The sequence below is a fragment of the Oncorhynchus clarkii genome, chromosome 6, assembly GCF_045791955.1.
Source record: "Oncorhynchus clarkii lewisi isolate Uvic-CL-2024 chromosome 6, UVic_Ocla_1.0, whole genome shotgun sequence".
In the NCBI taxonomy this organism is placed as follows: Eukaryota; Metazoa; Chordata; class Actinopteri; order Salmoniformes; family Salmonidae; genus Oncorhynchus; species Oncorhynchus clarkii.
The window spans coordinates 10683514-10702391 of NC_092152.1; the positions used below are offsets into that span (position 1 = coordinate 10683514).

General features: G+C 43.5%; 1 protein-coding gene across 1 annotated transcript in view; it reads right to left on the minus strand.

The window, feature by feature from the left end:
* The window catches only part of LOC139411902 (sperm-tail PG-rich repeat containing 2), an 82640-nt gene that overhangs the window by 28490 nt on the left and 35272 nt on the right, over positions 1 to 18878 (minus strand). The window contains exons 8-10 of the mRNA XM_071158654.1: positions 13632 to 13791; positions 13050 to 13207; positions 12680 to 12772 (exon numbers count right to left, since the gene is read on the minus strand). Of these exons, the coding sequence (XP_071014755.1) occupies positions 12680 to 12772; positions 13050 to 13207; positions 13632 to 13791 (411 nt within the window). The remainder of the gene's footprint in view (positions 1 to 12679; positions 12773 to 13049; positions 13208 to 13631; positions 13792 to 18878) is intronic.

Genomic DNA, 18878 nt, shown 5'->3' on the forward strand with positions numbered 1-18878 from the left:
CTCTCAGGACGAACTGTTGCCTCGAGCACTGGCAGCATGTAGGCAGCGTGTTGCTTTTGTTTTACAAGTTGAATACTTCAAGACTATAATGTGTGCAAGCACACACACACACACGCACGCACACACGCACGCACGCACGCACGCACACACGCACACACACACACACACACACACACACACACACACACACACACACACACACACACACACACACACACACACACACAGAGGGAAACACATACTGTAGAGTAAGCATAGGCAAGCATGCACACAATCTCTTTCTCTGTCTAATACCCTCTCTTTCTCTCTCTCTCAGTTCAATTCAAGGGCCTTTATTGGCATGGGAAACATGTGTTAACATTGCCAAAGCAGGTGAGGTAGATAATATACAAAAGTGAAATAAACAATAAAAATTAACAGTAAACATTACACATACAGAAATGTCAAAACAATAAAGACATTACAAATGTCATATTATATATATATATATATATATATATATATATATATATATATATATATATATATATATACAGTGTTGTAACAATGTACAAATGGTTAAAGTACACAAGGGAAAATAAATGAGCATAAATATGGGTTGTATTTACAATGGTGTTTGTTCTTCACTGGTTGCCCTTTTCTTGTGGCAACAGGTCACAAATCTTGCTGTTGTGATGGCACACTGTGGAATTTCACCCAGTAGATATGGGAGTTTATCAAAATTGGATTTGTTTTCGAATTCTTCGTGGATCTGTGTTATCTGAGGCAAATATGTCTCTCTAATATGGTCATACATTGGGCAGGAGGTTAGGAAGTGCAGCTCAGTTTCCACCTCATTTTGTGGGCAGTGAGCACATAGCCTGTCTTCTCTTGAGAGCCATGTCTGCCTACCCTCTCTCTCTGTAAAACTCACTCTCTCTCTGTAATACCCTCTCTTTCTGTCTCTCTAATACCCTCTCTCTCTCTCTCTCTCTCATACCCACTCTCTCTCTCTCTAATAACCCCTCTCTCTCTCTCATACCCACTCTCTCTCTCTCTCATACCCACTCTCTCTCTCTCTCTCTCTCATACCCTCTCTCTCTCTCTCTCTCTCTCTCTCTCATACCCTCTCTCTCTCTCTCTCTCTCTCATATCCTCTCTCTCTCTCTGTCTCTCATACCCACTCTCTCTCTCTCTCTCTCTCATACCCACTCTCTCTCTCTCTCTCATACCCACTCTCTCTCTCAATTCAATTCATTTCAATTCAATTCAAGGGGCTTTATTGGCAAGGGAAACATGTGTTAACATTGCCAAAGCAAGTGAGGTAGATAATACACAAAAGTGAAGTAAACAATACAAATTAACAGTAAACATTACACATACAGAAATTTCAAAACAATAAAGACATTACAAATGTCATATTATATATACTGTACATATATATATATATATATATATATATATATATATATATACAGTGTGTATATATATATACAGTATATATATATATATATATATATATATATATATATATATATATATATAGTGTTGTAACAATGTACAAATGGTTAAAGAACACAAGGGAAAATAAATAAGCATAAATATGGGTTGTATTTACAATGGTGTCTCTCTCTCTCTCATACCCACTCTCTCTCTCTCTCTCTCTCTCTCTCTAATACCATCTCTCTCTCTCTCATACCCTCTCTCTCTCTCTCTAATACCCTCTCTCTCTCTCATACCCACTCTCTCTATCTCTCATACCCACTCTCTCATACGCTCTCTCTCTCTCATACCCACTCTCTTTCTCTCATACCCACTCTCTCTCATACCCACTCTCTCTCTCTCTCTCATACCCACTCTCTCTCTCTCTCTCTCTCTCTCTCTCTCTCTCATACCCACTCTCTCTCTCTCATACCCACTCTCTCATACCCACTCTCTCTCTCATACCCACTCTCTCTCTCTCTCTCTCATAACCTCTCTCTCTCTCTCATACCCATTCTCTCTCTCTCATACCCTCTCTCTCTCTCATACCCTCTCTCTCTCTCTCGCTCTCATACCCACTCTCTCTCTCTCTCTCATACCCACTCTCTCTATCATACCCACTCTCTCATACCCACTCTCTCTCTCATACCCACTCTCTCTCTCTCTCATAACCTCTCTCTCTCTCATACCCTCTCTCTCTCTCTCTCATACCCACTCTCTCTCTCTCATTCCCTCTCTCTCTCTCATACCCACTCTCTCTCTCTCTCTCTCTCTCATACCCTCTCTCTCTCTCTCTCATACCCACTCTCTCTCTCTCTCATACCCTCTCTCTCTCTCATACCCCCTCTCTCTCTCTCTCTCTCTCTCATACGCTCTCTCTCTCTCATACGCGCTCTCTCTCTCTCATACCCTCTCTCTCTCTCTCTCTCTCTCTCTCATACCCTCTCTCTCTCTCATACCCACTCTCTCTCTCTCCCTCATACCCACTCTCTCTCATACCCTATCTCTCTCTCATACCCACTCTCTCTCTCTCTCTGTGTGGCAAATTGCATAATTTCTTCTGTGGTGGATCTGCGATTGCTCGTTTTGCTTCTCTGCACGACGGTAATTAAATCGATGCAACTCTTGTTCAATAAATGTATGTTTAGCAAGACTTCTAATTATTTCCGGCCACTCTAATTGAATAGATTACGTGCTCACGGGCCTGTTGCAGGGGACAGAGAACAAATGATTTTTCCATTCCCTGTCATCACCACAGCGTTGATATACTTAACCTTGACATAGTCAGTACCTATTAGTAGCTGGCCCGTGTTCTCGTCATATTCTGTCTCTTTCCATAACAACGCTTAGATTGACAAGAAACATAAAAACGTACGTTTTGTTCCTTCCTCGTATGCATAACGGATATTACAGTTTTAGCAGCCGTGTTTTGACCAACAGGGATGATATTCTCAGCTGGTTACTTTGGGGGTGGCTGGTAGAAATCTGTACAGCTCTCTGTAATATACCCGCAGTTCCAGATTGTACACGGCTACACAACAGCAGAATGATATTTGCAATCACTGCTCAGTGCTCAAACACAATGCTTTCTTCTCCGGGTGGGGTGAGGGAAGAAATATCACTGATCTATAGATGTAAAGAATTCTGCCCAAGGGCAAGCATCAGCCCTAAATTAAATTGGACTATCCCTCTGGCTAGTCCCTAACCTCTGTGTCTGGGGGTCAGAGCCATTATCTACAGGGTGCTTCATTCATTTGAGCCCAGTTGCTTCTTATAATTTTTGATACCATCATTTCTGTCATTTCTCCAATAAGAAAAGAGATACGTCTCTAACAGCACCCTATTCCCTATACAATGCACTGCTATTGACCAGAGCCCATATAGGACTTGTGGATGATGATCTAAAGAAGAAGAATACAGAATACAATAGGGACAGTCCTTCTGAATTGCGTTATCAAAAAAGGAGTATACAGAAAGTGGGAAAAACACTGACCTGTTTTTCTGTTATGCAGCAGCGCACGGATCTCCATTTTACACAAAGCACAGTCGAACCGTCTTGCAAAAAAAAAATGAAATAATGTTTGACCTCTTTTGAATTCAAGCTTAAGAAGTACAGAGGAAAGGGATAGTAAGAGATGAGGTTTTTCTCTTTTTTGTTCTCCCCACATCACATAGTCCCTTCTTTGATAGAAGCGGCCTGATTATACACTGATTAGACACTTTTAATATCCATCGCTGTGGGATACAGGGGGAAGGAGAGCCGCAGCACGGCGCTAACTGCTACGGCGTCTCGGGGTTTTTCATTAACTGCCCATAAAGGAGGCCCAGCATGGCGTTATTACAACTCTCTCAGATCCAGCTCCACACAGGAATCTGTTCAGACCCACCGTGTGTGTGTGTGTGTGTGTGTGTGTGTGTGTGTGTGTGTGTGTGTGTGTGTGTGTGTGTGTGTGTGTGTGTGTGTGTGTGTGTGTGTGTGTGTGTGTAGGAGAAAACAGCAGGGAGGTAGGGGGACAGAAATGGTAAACAGGAAAAATACCCAGTCTCATCAATAATCACGGATGTTCTCTGACAATGGGAAAGAAATAGTCATCAAATCAAATCCTCCTTCATTTGACTTCATTGTCAAACACTGGCTATGAGATTAAATTGCAAATTATGTTGTTTGATGGAATATTAAATGTTTTTAGTCCCCAAACTAATGGCGCCGTGGTGTAGGATGACTGTTGATGTGTGACCGTCTGGGTGATGTCTGTATTCAGAAGATGAGTTGTCATTTAGGGACAGTTGTTTGGGTAGCTTTTGTTGAGTTTTTTCTTTGACCGGTGTTTCCAGCATTATCCACTAGGTTTACTGCAGGTAGAAAATAGTAGGACATGTTCTTTAACTGACACAAGCTGTCTCCAATCAGTCAATCCATCAATGTCTGGTTGTGAATGAGTGTTTGATGCGGTATCAACCTAAGCCAGAGAAGGCGTAGCTCTGTGAATCTTAATCACACAAAGCCGATTATTTTGCAGGGAATACAATTTGGTATATCAGTGAATCTACACCTCACTTAGCTCAAGCTGATCCTCTCCAACGGACTAGGAAGTTGTAGCTAAAATGTCTTCAATTTGGGGCAGTTTAAGAGGAGAATCAATGAAACCAACCATGGAAGGATATTGTAGCTTTAACCCGTGTCCAGTGACTGTCAAGCCAACACCTTAACCATCGGGGGGTAGCCCCAACCGGGACTCAAACCCGAGTCCAGTGACTGTCAAGCCAACACCTTAACCATCGGGGGGTAGCCCCAACCGGGACTCAAACCCAGGTCCAGTGACTGTCAAGCCAACACCTTAACCATCGGGGGGTAGCCCCAACCAGGACTCAAACCCAGGTCCAGTGACTGTCAAGCCAACACTTTAACCATCGGGGGGTAGCCCCAACCGGGACTCAAACCCGTGTCCAGTGACTGTCAAGCCAACACCTTAACGCCAAGAGGTCCGAACCTCTTGATGAGCTCACTAGGTGCTGGTTTAAATCAAATCAAATGTATTTATATAGCACTTCTTACATCAGCTGATATCTCAAAGTGCTGTACAGAAACCCAGCCTAAAACCCCAAACAGCAAGCAATGCAGGTGTAGAAGCACGGTTTAAGGCTGTTACACTGCACTAACCCTTTCCCTGGCGTAATTTATTTACATTTTTAAACTTTACCTTTATTTAACTAGGCAAGTCAGTTAAGAACAAATTGTTATTTACAATGACAGCCTAGGAACAGTGGGTTAACTGCCTTGTTCAGGTGCAGAACGACAGATTTTTATCTTGTCAGCTCAGGGATTCGATCTAGCAACCTCTCAGTTACGGGTCCAACGTTCTAACCACTAGGCTACCTGCCACCCCTTTGAGGTGGTACCACCCTGCACATCTAGAAGGGAGTGGATTTCATACCATACTCCTTCTTTAAGGTGGTACCACCCTGCACATCTAGAAGGGAGTGGATTTCATACCATACTCCTTCTTTGAGGTGGTACCACCCTGCACATCTAGAAGGGAGTGGATTTCATATCGTACTCCTTCCTTGAGGTGGTACCACCCAGCACATCTAGAAGGGAGTGGATTTCATACCATACTCCTTCTTTGAGGTGGTACCACCCTGCACATCTAGAAGGGAGTGGATTTCATACCATACTCCTTCTTTGAGGTGGTACCACCCTGCACATCTAGAAGGGAGTGGATTTCATACCATACTCCTTCTTTGAGGTGGTACCACCCTGCACATCTAGAAGGGAGTGGATTTCATACCACACTCCTTCTTTGAGGTGGTACCACCCTGCACATCTAGAAGGGAGTGGATTTCATACCATACTCCTTCTTTGAGGTGGTACCACCCTGCACATCTAGAAGGGAGTGGATTTCATATCGTACTCCTTCCTTGAGGTGGTACCACCCAGCACATCTAGAAGGGAGTGGATTTCATACCATACTCCTTCTTTGAGGTGGTACCACCCTGCACATCTAGAAGGGAGTGGATTTCATACCATACTCCTTCTTTGAGGTGGTACCACCCTGCACATCTAGAAGGGAGTGGATGTCATACCATACTCCTTCTTTGAGGTGGTACCACCCTGCACATCTAGAAGGGAGTGGATTTCATACCATACTCCTTCTTTGAGGTGGTACCACCCTGCACATCTAGAAGGGAGTGGATTTCATACCATACTCCTTCTTTGAGGTGGTACCACCCTGCACATCTAGAAGGGAGTGGATTTCATACCATACTCCTTCTTTGAGGTGGTACCACCCTGCACATCTAGAAGGGAGTGGATTTCATACCATACTCCTTCTTTGAGGTGGTACCACCCTGCACATCTAGAAGGGAGTGGATTTCATACCATACTCCTTCTTTGAGGTGGTACCACCCTGCACATCTAGAAGGGAGTGGATTTCATACCATACTCCTTCTTTGAGGTGGTACCACCCTGCACATCTAGAAGGGAGTGGATTTCATATCGTACTCCTTCCTTGAGGTGGTACCACCCAGCACATCTAGAAGGGAGTGGATTTCATACCATACTCCTTCTTTGAGGTGGTACCACCCTGCACATCTAGAAGGGAGTGGATTTCATACCATACTCCTTCTTTGAGGTGGTACCACCCTGCACATCTAGAAGGGAGTGGATTTCATACCATACTCCTTCTTTGAGGTGGTACCACCCTGCACATCTAGAAGGGAGTGGATTTCATACCATACTCCTTCTTTGAGGTGGTACCACCCTGCACATCTAGAAGGGAGTGGATTTCATACCATACTCCTTCTTTGAGGTGGTACCACCCTGCACATCTAGAAGGGAGTGGATTTCATATCGGACTCCTTCCTTGAGGTGGTACCACCCTGCACATCTAGAAGGGAGTGGATTTCATACCATACTCCTTCTTTGAGGTGGTACCACCCTGCACATCTAGAAGGGAGTGGATTTCATACCATACTCCTTCTTTGAGGTGGTACCACCCTGCACATCTAGAAGGGAGTGGATGTCATATCGTACTCCTTCCTTGAGGTGGTACCACCCTGCACATCTAGAAGGGAGTGGATTTCATACCATACTCCTTCTTTGAGGTGGTACCACCCTGCACATCTAGAAGGGAGTGGATTTCATACCATACTCCTTCTTTGAGGTGGTACCACCCTGCACATCTAGAAGGGAGTGGATTTCATACCATACTCCTTCTTTGAGGTGGTACCACCCTGCACATCTAGAAGGGAGTGGATTTCATACCATACTCCTTCTTTGAGGTGGTATCACCCTGCACATCTAGAAGGGAGTGGATTTCATACCATACTCCTTCTTTGAGGTGGTACCACCCTGCACATCTAGAAGGGAGTGGATTTCATATCGTACTCCTTCTTTGAGGTGGTACCACCCTGCACATCTAGAAGGGAGTGGATTTCATACCATACTCCTTCTTGGGGTGTTACCACCCAGCACATCTAGAAGGGAGTGGATTTCATACCATACTCCTTCCTTGAGGTGGTACCACCCTGCACATCTAGAAGGGAGTGGATTTCATACCATACTCCTTCCTTGAGGTGGTACCACCCTGCACATCTAGAAGGGAGTGGATTTCATATCGTACTCCTTCTTTGAGGTGGTACCACCCTGCACATCTAGAAGGGAGTGGATTTCATACCATACTCCTTCTTTGAGGTGGTACCACCCTGCACATCTAGAAGGGAGTGGATTTCATATCGTACTCCTTCCTTGAGGTGTTACCACCCAGCACATCTAGAAGGGAGTGGATTTCATACCGTACTCCTCACTTGAGAAGACGTAAAGAAAACTTCTCAAGGTGCCTTTACATCGCGATTTCAACAGTAGAGTTGAACTGCTAGGGGGAAAGAGATTTACTACTAAAATACCAAAACACAGTGCAATCTGAAAGTATTCAGACCCCTTCACTTTTTACAGATCTTGTTATTTTACAGCCTTATTCTAAAATGGATTAAATTAAAATGCTTTCCTCAATCTTCAAACAATACGCAGATTTTTTTTAAATTTTAGCTCATTTTGTAAAGATTTAAAAGAATGAAAGAAATACCTTATCTACATAAGTATTCAGACCCTTTGCTATGAGAATCGAAATTGAGCTCAGGTGCATCCTATTTCCATTGATCATCCTTGAGATGTCTCTATAACTTGATTGGTGTCCACCTGTGGTAAATTCAACTGATTGGACATGATTTGGAAAGGCACACAGCTGTCTATATAAGATCCCACCGTTGACAGTGCACCTCTGAGCAAAAAAACAAGCCATGAGGTCGAAGGAATTGTCTGTAGAGCTCCGAGACAGGATTGTGTCGAAGCACAGATCTGGGTCCCCATTGAAGGCCCCAAGAACACAGTGGCCCTAAATGGAAGAAGTTTTGAACCACCAAAACTCCTCCTAGAGCTGGCCGCCCGGCCAAACTGAGCAATCAGGGGACAAGGGCCTTGTTCAGGGAGGTGACCAAGGTCACTCTGACAGAGCTCCAGAGTTCCTCTGTGGAGATGGGAGAACCTTCCAGAAGGACAACCATCTCTGCAGCACTCCACCAATCAGGCCTTTATGGCAGAGTGGCCAGGTGGAAGCCACTCATCAGTAAAAGGCACTTGACAGTCTGGACTTTTCCAAAAGGCACCTAAGATTATTTTGTCTAATGAAACCAAGATAGAACTTTTGTCCTGAATGCCAAGCATCACATCTGGAGGAAACCTGGCACCATCCCTACGGTGAAGCATGGTGGAGGCAGCATCATGCTGTGGGATATTTTTCAGCGACAGGGACTGGGAGACTAGTCCGGATCGAGGAAAAGATGAACGGAGTAAAGTACAGAGAGATCTTGATTAAAACCTGCTCCAGAGCGCTCAGGACCTCAGAGCCCGGACTTGAACCTGATTGAACGTCTCTGGAGAGACCTGAAAATAGCTGTGCAGTGACGCTCCCCACCCAACCTGACAGAGCTTGAGAGGATCTGCAGAGAAGAATGGGAGAAACTCCCCAGATACAGGTGTGCCAAGCTTGTAGCATCATACCCAAGAAGACTCGAGGCTGTAATCGCTGCCAAAGGTGTTATTACATAGTACTGAGTAAAGGGTCTGAAAATGTATGTAAATGTGATATTTCAACAAACAAAAAACATTTTTGCTTTGTCATTATGGGGTGCTGTGTGTAGATTTTTATACATTTAAGAATAAGGCTGTAGCGTAACAAAATATGGAAAAAGTGAAGGGGTCTGAATACTTTTCAGAATGCACTGTATATAACTTTTGCAAAGACCTGTCAAAATGAATGTCACTCTTGAAAAACTCACGTACAACCAGACATAGATAGATAGATAGATAGATAGATAGATAGATAGATAGATAGATAGATAGATAGATAGATAGATAGATAGATAGATAGATAGATAGATAGATAGATAGATAGATAGATAGATATAGATAGATAGATAGATAGATAGATAGATAGATTGATAGATTGACTGATTGGAGACAGCTTGTGTCAATTAAAGAACATTTCTTACTATTTTCTACCTGCAGCAAACCTAGTGGATAATGCTGGAAACACCGGTCAAAGAAAACTCCATATCAAACAATCAAAACAACTGGCCCTAGTCATACCGTAGAGGCTCCTCAGACAAGGAAGGGGAGGCCCATCCTCCTCAGTGAATTTAATACAAAATGTAATTGTATAACATTTAAAAAGTTATCATTTTTAGATAAAACTATACTAAATATAAACATATGTCACCAAATAACTGTAGAGTAGCTTCGGTCCTCCTCTGGGTACATTGACTTCAATACAAAACCTTGGAGGCTCATGGTTCTCACCCCCTTCCATAGACTTACACAGTAATTATGACAACTTCCAGAGGATGTCCTCCAGCCTATAAGAGTTATTGCAGCATGACTGACATGTTTTCCACCCAATCAAAGGATCAGAGAATTAATCTAGTACTAGCTAGCTAACACTGTAGTGTGTAAAATGTGGTGAGTAGTTGACTCAAAGAGAGAGAAAGTAGTTACAACAATAGTTGAACAGTTTTGAACTAATTAATTTCTTCCAAAATGAAGAAGAAGCAACAGAGAAATAGAGAGAGATTGTCATTTTTTTTCACTTTCAGTTTCACTTACTTAGCTAGCAAATGCAGCTATCTAGTTTAGTCTACTGAAACACCCTGCTCAAACAGAGGGATGCTATGTTAGCTAGCTGGCTATAACAAGGGGATGCTATGTTAGCTATCTGGCTATAACAAGGGGATGCTATGTTAGCTAGCTGGCTATAACAAGGGGATGCTATGTTAGCTAGCTGGCTATAACAAGGGGATGCTACGTTAGCTAGCTGGCTATAACAGAGGGGTGCTATGTTAGCTAGCTGGCTATGACTTTCCAACACAACCCTGTAATTCTTCCAAGTCAAGGTAAGTTTTTGGTATTACTAATTAATTGCCGTGGGGCCCGCCGATGTAACTGCTTACTCACTGTACACTAACATTACTGCATGATTGTAGCGGGTTTACTATTAGCTATGCTGAATATGACGTTACTTTAGCTAATATGGTGACAACGATGTAGGCTGTTTGTAGTGGTTTGGCTTGGAAAGGTTTTTTCGCCTGGTCACATACAGCTGATGTGTTGTACATTGAAGTCCACAAGCGTAGGGAAGAGAAGGAATACAACGTGGCTGTTATGAGAGTGAACTGTGCTTACGTGTGATCAGGGGTGTATTCATCCCACCGATTCTGTTGAAAAACGTTTCTTAAATGGAAACAAACAAAATAAAACGGGGATAAACATACCTGAATTTGTCCAATAGAAACTCTCGTTTGCAACTTTTGGACTATTGATTACGCCCTAGATCAGCTAGATGCAGGCAAGAGTGTGCAAGGTGGTATTTAATGTCACTGTCTGTCAACTCAAATTTGTCTCTCGACCTGTGTGTACATACGTTGTAAACTTTCATTCGTAGGCTAGGTTGTAGCAACCTCATAATAGTATTGGGAAAATTAGAGTATCATGTAGTAGCCTAAACCTATCGCTGTTACATTGAACTGGGTGAATGGAATATGAATGACAGTCATCCAATATGCTGTACTAGAAATAAGGCCATGCTCATAAAAAAAAATCGTACTCCCTCCTCTTAAACGGCACTGACCGCCACTGTGGTCATAATGCCTTTGAGCGTTTCTATCCATCTGCATCTGTAGCCAAACTTCATTTTATTGCACATTCGTATAAGACTCGTATCACAGTAAATGCTGTTCTGTCAAACAGGGTCTTTGTTAGTATGGTTCACTGTGGAGGTACACCTTTCACCAATTGACCAAGCTCAAAATGCCCCTGACTGACGCGCCTTCCTTTATATTATTCACCCACACAGCTTAAGACCTGGGTTCAAATACTATTTGAAATGATTTAAAATACTTTATATGTGCTTGATTGAGCTTGCATGGCTTAATTACCAATAGAATAGTCCCAAAAAGGAAACCCCGACCATGTAGCACTCCAGAGAAGCTGGAAAATGTTCAAAGTATTTGAAAAGTTTTCAAATAGTATTGGATCCAGTTCTGTGCATCTTAGATTTTGGCTTTGTGATGATATGCCTACTTCTGACTCTTGTCTCGACCTAGAAACCCCAACAAACCACACGACAAGCGTTCCTATCAAACTACAAACGGCCCCAAAACATTCTGCCTCTGTCATTGCACTTCAGTACCATTAGCCCCCCCCCCACCCCCCCCACCCCACCCCACCCCCAGTAAGGCTGCTATGTTAATGGATGCATTACAAGTAGCATCCTAGTGTCTGGTCAAAAGTAGTGCACTACACAGGGAATAGGGTGCCATAGGGCTCTGGTCTAAAGTAGTTCACTACACAGGGAATAGGGTGCCATAGGGCTCTGGTCTAAAGTAGTTCACTACACAGGGAATAGGGTGCCATAGGGCTCTGGTCTAAAGTAGTACACTACACAGGGAAAAGGGTGCCATAGGGCTCTGGTCTAAAGTAGTACACTACACAGGGAAAAGGGTGCCATTTGTGACACAACATACAGCTGTTAAAGGTGATTAATAAGAGAAGCAACTTGCTGGGAGAGAAATTAATTACACTTCTAGTTTTATGATGGTCCGGAATTGATCAATATGGGGGGAAATGGGGACGGCGTTGTGCGTGGAATAAATTGTAAGTGTTGACAGAGGGAGTAGCGTGCTCTGGCTGAGCTTCAGGACAACCTGGGACAAATGCTGCCAGCTCAGATGCACTATTTAGAGAGGACAGCTTAAACCCAGGCTTATTACTCCCACTGAACTGCTGCACACATACACACACACACACACACACTGACAGCAGCACAGAGCCTCAGACCTTCAGCGAATGTGTGTGTGTGTGTGTGTGTGTATGTGTATGTGTGTGTGTGTGTGTGTGTGTGTGTGTGTGTGTGTGTGTGTGTGTGTGTGTGTGTGTGTGTGTGTGTTTACAGGTTGGCCATTTAAAATTGATACTTCCTTAGCAGACTAGAGAATGCCGTTCTGAGGGAAGTTGGAGTATCTATTGTGAAAGCTTTCTGACTGTATGTTGTTGATACTCTCCTTAGTTCACATGCTGACTTTTCTAAACAGCTGTATCACAGCATGCATGCTGAGTCCGTGCTGGTGGTGTGTGTGTGTGTGATGAATCAATGCCCCGTAGTCTTACTTTAGCCACCAGGGATATGGCCAGTCGTTCTGTGGCCGACTTGAATGCTGCTGTGTGCTGCTTCTTGTACAGCTCCTCTGTCTTCTTCTCCACCTAGACACACACACACACACGCACACACACACACACACGCACACACACACACGCGCAGACACACACACACACACACACACACACACACACACACACACACACACACACACACACACACACACACACACACACACACACACACACACACACACACACACACACACACACACAGGAGATGAGAGTTTTTGCTGAGCTCTGTAATAATCCCCATGGTTCTACCACACTACAGATCAGATCATGGGCTTGTCTTTCTAGCAGTGCTGAGAGCAAGTCCTACCTTGTACTGGCCAGGCCCAGGGACCTCTTCAATGTTGTGGAACATGAGACTGCGTTGGGCTGTCGAACCGAAGCCTCCCTTCCTGGTACTCTCTAGGTAAGCCTTTTTTATGCTGTCCTGGGCCAGGCCATATTCAAACATATTATAGGCACCAGGACCTGAGGTGGGAGCAGAGCATTAACACAGGCGGGGGTGGGGACTGTGTTGATGTGTGTGTAAGAGAGAGGCAGTAAATGGATAAATGTGGGGGAATGACTGTTCGATTACCCAGCATCCTACCTTGATACATTAAATCTCTCCCTGTACACACACTAACACTACAATACATAAAAGCTCTACTTCACACGGACTGACGTTTCAGTCATCACTGAAACTACCTTCAGCCATCTATCTATGCTGGGCATTTATGCACTTGACAAATGGCAGTATTTCCAGATGATGTATCAGCCATAAAACATCTGCCCGGCCGTTAAGTACATAAACACACACTGGGTCAGCAATGTGAGTAACGGGGAGTGTTTGAGAGGTGTGGGGGAGACAGAGTGTGTTGTGGATATATATTATACACAAACACAGACACACCTGGAGTGGACTGTTTCCGGCTGTCAGGGAGGAACCGAACAGCAGTCAGACCAAAGGGATTTCTCTGCATTCCAGTGGTCTTCTTGAGGATCTCCAGAGCACAGCGCGGGTCATTGTACATACCTACAGGAGGAGCCAGTTCCTTCACAGGACTGAACCGCTGAGAGGGAGGGACAGACATACAGACATGTCATCCACTCACAATGCTGCTATCCTGGGTATCGGTATGTTTCAGCTCTTCATGTTTAGCATGAAAAGGAGTGGCAAGGAGTGGCATGATGGCACAAACAGACGGGTGCCCTGTCTACAATGCTCCCTGCATTATCTGCTATTTACTGTAGCTACACGCCTGACGACAGATCAGACTAGAAAGACGAGGAAAACAGACCAAGGGTCACGGTGAGGAAGTAACATTCTTATAGACATGAAGGTCCACTTGTTTAACAGACTTCATTTCTCTCTCACTCCTCAGCCTTGGGGGATGATTTGGCGTTGAAAACTGCAGGTGTGTAGACTGAGAAGCCCGGTCTCCCAACTAACGAAGGACACTCCCCCTTCCTCTAGCGAACACTTCTACATGGCTAGCTTAGATCAGTTGTTGAGGAGGCCTTCCTCTAGCGAACACTTCTACATGGCTAGCTTAGATCAGTTGTTGAGGAGGCCTTCCTCTAGCGAACACTTCTACATGGCTAGGTTAGATCAGTTGTTGAGGAGGCCTTCCTTCCACACCAAACACTGCCGATCCATTCGTACATTCACATTTATAGAAGATGATAGACGAAAAGAGGAGGTCGATTATAAAGAGTGCATGTGTATAAAAAAACAATAATAATGTTTTATTGTCACATACACCAGATAGGTGCAGTGAAATGTGTTGTTTTACAGAGTCAGCCATAGTACTAATGCTTATTATGGAGCTCTTACAGAGGGAGGGAGGGAGGGAGGGAGGGAGGGAGGGAGGGAGGGAGGGAGGGAGGGAGGGAGGGAGGGAGGGAGGGAGGGAGGGAGGGAGGGAGGGAGGGAGGGAGGGAGGGAGGGAGGGAGGGTTCAGTCAGGACACAAGCAAGGCTGCATATGCCAGATTGTATAAAGTGCTACATTAACTCATGTGGGGAAACTGAGGCTGAGGTCTACAGTACTAATACAGGGCTCCTGAGGTGAGGTGAGGTGAGGAGAGGAGAGGAGAGGAGAGGAGAGGAGAGGAGAGGAGAGGAGAGGAGAGGAGAGGAGAGGAGAGGAGAGGAGAGGAGAGATGAGAGGGTGGGCTCCAGCTGCTCCTCTCATTCCCCTTCCTTCTTCTGGATAAGAGTGTCAGATGGCGTGGGTGGCGCGGAGCTGGAGAGACGAGGATCACAGAGGCAGAGCGTCCTAGCTGAGAGACCTAGAGAGACGACTTCACAGGGCAGAGCGGTATGCTGACGCAGTGTGGGGCCAGAGAAACCAGGTCAGAGCCGCTAACTCACGCTACCTAATCTGCACTAGCTCCAATTAATTCTCACTAACTCCCGTTAACTCACACTAACTCGCCTAACTCCCCCTTACACCTGCTCTGTAGAGTCCAGAAAGAAGACTGTCTGTCAACTCCAACATGTCTGTCTCTCATCAGAAACTATAGAAGTGTTTTATATGCAGATGGCACTGATTTGTACCCCAGTGGAATGTGTATTGGGGGGACGTGTGTGTGTGTGTGTGTGTGTGTGTGTGTGTGTGTGTGTGTGTGTGTGTGTGTGTGTGTGTGTGTGTGTGTGTGTGTGTGTGTGTGCGTGCGTGCGTGCGTGCGTGCGTGTGTGTGTGTGGAGGCTGAGAGAGTGTTAATTAAGACATCTGTCAGGAGTTTCTTTGAGTCTAGCTATCCACATGACGCATAAAGAGTTCTGCTGAAATGCTGTAGCAATCTGAGCTCCTCCTAATCCAGGAATTAATCTGAGGTCTAAATCCCAAATGGCACCCTATTCCCTATATAATGCACTACTTTAGACCAGACCTTGGTCAAAATAAGTATATTTATATTTAAATGTTTAACAGGGAAGACATATTGAGACCTAGGTTTCTTTTCCAAATGTGCCCTGTACTATACAACATCAATACACACATTATACACATATTATACAGTATATACAGTACCAGTCAAAAGTTTGGACACACCTACTCATTCAAGGAGTTTTCTTTATTTTTACTTTAAAAAAAATATATATTGTAGAATAATAGTGAAGACATCAAAACAGGCGGCAGGAAGTCTAGTGGTTAGAACATTGGACTTGTAACCGAAAGGTTGCAGGATCAAATCCCTGAGCTGACAAGGTAAAAATCTGTCGTTCTGCTCCTGAACAAGGCAGTTAACCCACTGTTCCTCAGCCGTCATTGAAAATAAGAATTTGTTCTTAACTGACGTGCCTAGTTAAATAAATTTAAATAAATAAATAAAATAAAACTATGAAATAAAACATATGGGATCATGTAGTAACCAAAAAAGTGTTAAACAAATCAAAATATATTTGAGATTCTTCAATGACAGCTTTGCATTCTCTCAAACAGCTTCATGAGTTAGTCACCTGAATATAAAATATATTTTGATTTGTTTAACACGTTTTTGGTTCCTACATGATTCCATATGTGTTATTTCATAGTTTTGATGTCTTCACTATTATTCTACAATGTAGAAAATAGTAAAAATAAAGAAAAACCCTTGAATGAGTAGGTACACTTTTGACTCTTACTAATTCTCATATACAGTGCCTTGCGAAAGTATTCGGCCCCCTTGAACTTTGCGAACTTTTGCCACATTTCAGGCTTCAAACATAAAGATATAAAACTGTATTTTTTTGTTTCAGAATCAACAACAAGTGGGACACAATCATGAAGTGGAACGACATTTATTGGATATTTCAAACTTTTGTAACAAATCAAAAACTGAAAAATTGGGCGTGCAAAATTATTCAGCCCCCTTAAGTTAATACTTTGTAGCGCCACCTTTTGCTGCGATTACAGCTGTAAGTCGCTTGGGGTATGTCTCTATCAGTTTTGCACATCGAGAGACTGACATTTTTTCCCATTCCTCCTTGCAAAACAGCTCGAGCTCAGTGAGGTTGGATGGAGAGCATTTGTGAACAGCAGTTTTCAGTTCTTTCCACAGATTCTCGATTGGATTCAGGTCTGGACTTTGACTTGGCCATTCTAACACCTGGATATGTTTATTTTTGAACCATTCCATTGTAGATTTTGCTTTATGTTTTGGATCATTGTCTTGTTGGAAGACAAATCTCCGTCCCAGTCTCAGGTCTTTTGCAGACTCCATCAGGTTTTCTTCCAGAATGGTCCTGTATTTGGCTCCATCCATCTTCCCATCAATTTTAACCATCTTCCCTGTCCCTGCTGAAGAAAAGCAGGCCCAAACCATGATGCTGCCACCACCATGTTTGACAGTGGGGATGGTGTGTTCAGGGTGATGAGCTGTGTTGCTTTTACGCCAAACATAACGTTTTGCATTGTTGCCAAAAAGTTCCATTTTGGTTTCATCTGACCAGAGCACCTTCTTCCACATGTTTGGTGTGTCTCCCAGGTGGCTTGTGGCAAACTTTAAACAACACTTTTTATGGATATCTTTAAGAAATGGCTTTCTTCTTGCCACTCTTCCATAAAGGCCAGATTTGTGCAATATACGACTGATTGTTGTCCTACGGACAGAGTCTCCCACCTCAGCTGTAGATCTCTGCAGTTCATCCAGAGTGATCATGGGCCTCTTGGCTGCATCTCTGATCAGTCTTCTCCTTGTATGAGCTGAAAGTTTAGAGGGACGGCCAGGTCTTGGTAGATTTGCAGTGGTCTGATACTCCTTCCATTTCAATATTATCGCTTGCACAGTGCTCCTTGGGATGTTTAAAGCTTGGGAAATCTTTTTGTATCCAAATCCGGCTTTAAACTTCTTCACAACAGTATCTCGGACCTGCCTGGTGTGTTCCTTGTTCTTCATGATGCTCTCTGTGCTTTTAACGGACCTCTGAGACTATCACAGTGCAGGTGCATTTATACGGAGACTTGATTACACACAGGTGGATTGTATTTATCATCATTAGTAATTTAGGTCAACATTGGCTGAATAATTTTGCACGCCCAATTTTTCAGTTTTTGATTTGTTAAAAAAGTTTGAAATATCCAATAAATGTCGTTCCACTTCATGATTGTGTCCCACTTGTTGTTGATTCTTCACAAAAAAATACAGTTTTATATCTTCATGTTTGAAGCCTGAAATGTGGCAAAAGGTCGCAAAGTTCAAGGGGGCCGAATACTTTCGCAAGGCACTGTATATTAAAATACAAAAACACAGTGATGGGAAGCACAAATAAAACATCACAAATCACCCAGAAAAAGAGTAACATTCATCCATAAATAATTCCCCAATCAATACGTTAAACTGCCCCGAACGACACCAGAACAATCAATACTTTAAACTGCCCCGAACAGCACCAGAACAATCAATACTTTAAACTGCCCCGAACAGCACCAGAACAATCAATACTTTAAACTGCCCCGAACAGCACCAGAACAATCAATACTTTAAACTGCCCCGAACAGCACCAGAACAATCAATACTTTAAACTGCCCCGAACAGCACCAGAACAATCAATACTTTAAACTGCCCCGAACAGCACCAGAACAATCAATACTTTAAACTGCCCCGAACAGCACCAGAACAATCAATACTTTAAACTGCCCCGAACAGCACCAGAACAATCAATACTTTATACTGCCCCGAACAGCACCAGAACAATCAATACTTTAAACTGCCCCGAACAGCACCAGAACAATCAATACTTTAAACTGCCCCGAACGGCACCAGAACAATCAATACTTTAAACTGCCCCGAACGGCACCAGAACAATCAATACTTTAAACTGCCCCGAACGGCACCAGAACAATCAATACTTTATACTGCCCCGAACGGCACCAGAACAATCAATACTTTAAACTGCCCCGAACAGCACCAGAACAATCAATACTTTAAACTGCCCCGAACGGCACCAGAACATCAGGATGAAAAGGATTTAGAATTTTGTTCCAGCAATACGGTGCTTTAAAACTAAATTGACTTAGAACGGTGAAGAACAAAATAAACTCAAGCATCCAAAGGTTGAAGATTAGTAGCAGCTGCACTTTGATAAATAATATCACCATAATCAAGAACAGATAAAAAAGATTGACTGAATAATCTACTTCCAGACATGATCTGTTTCTGGAGAAAAAAACGAC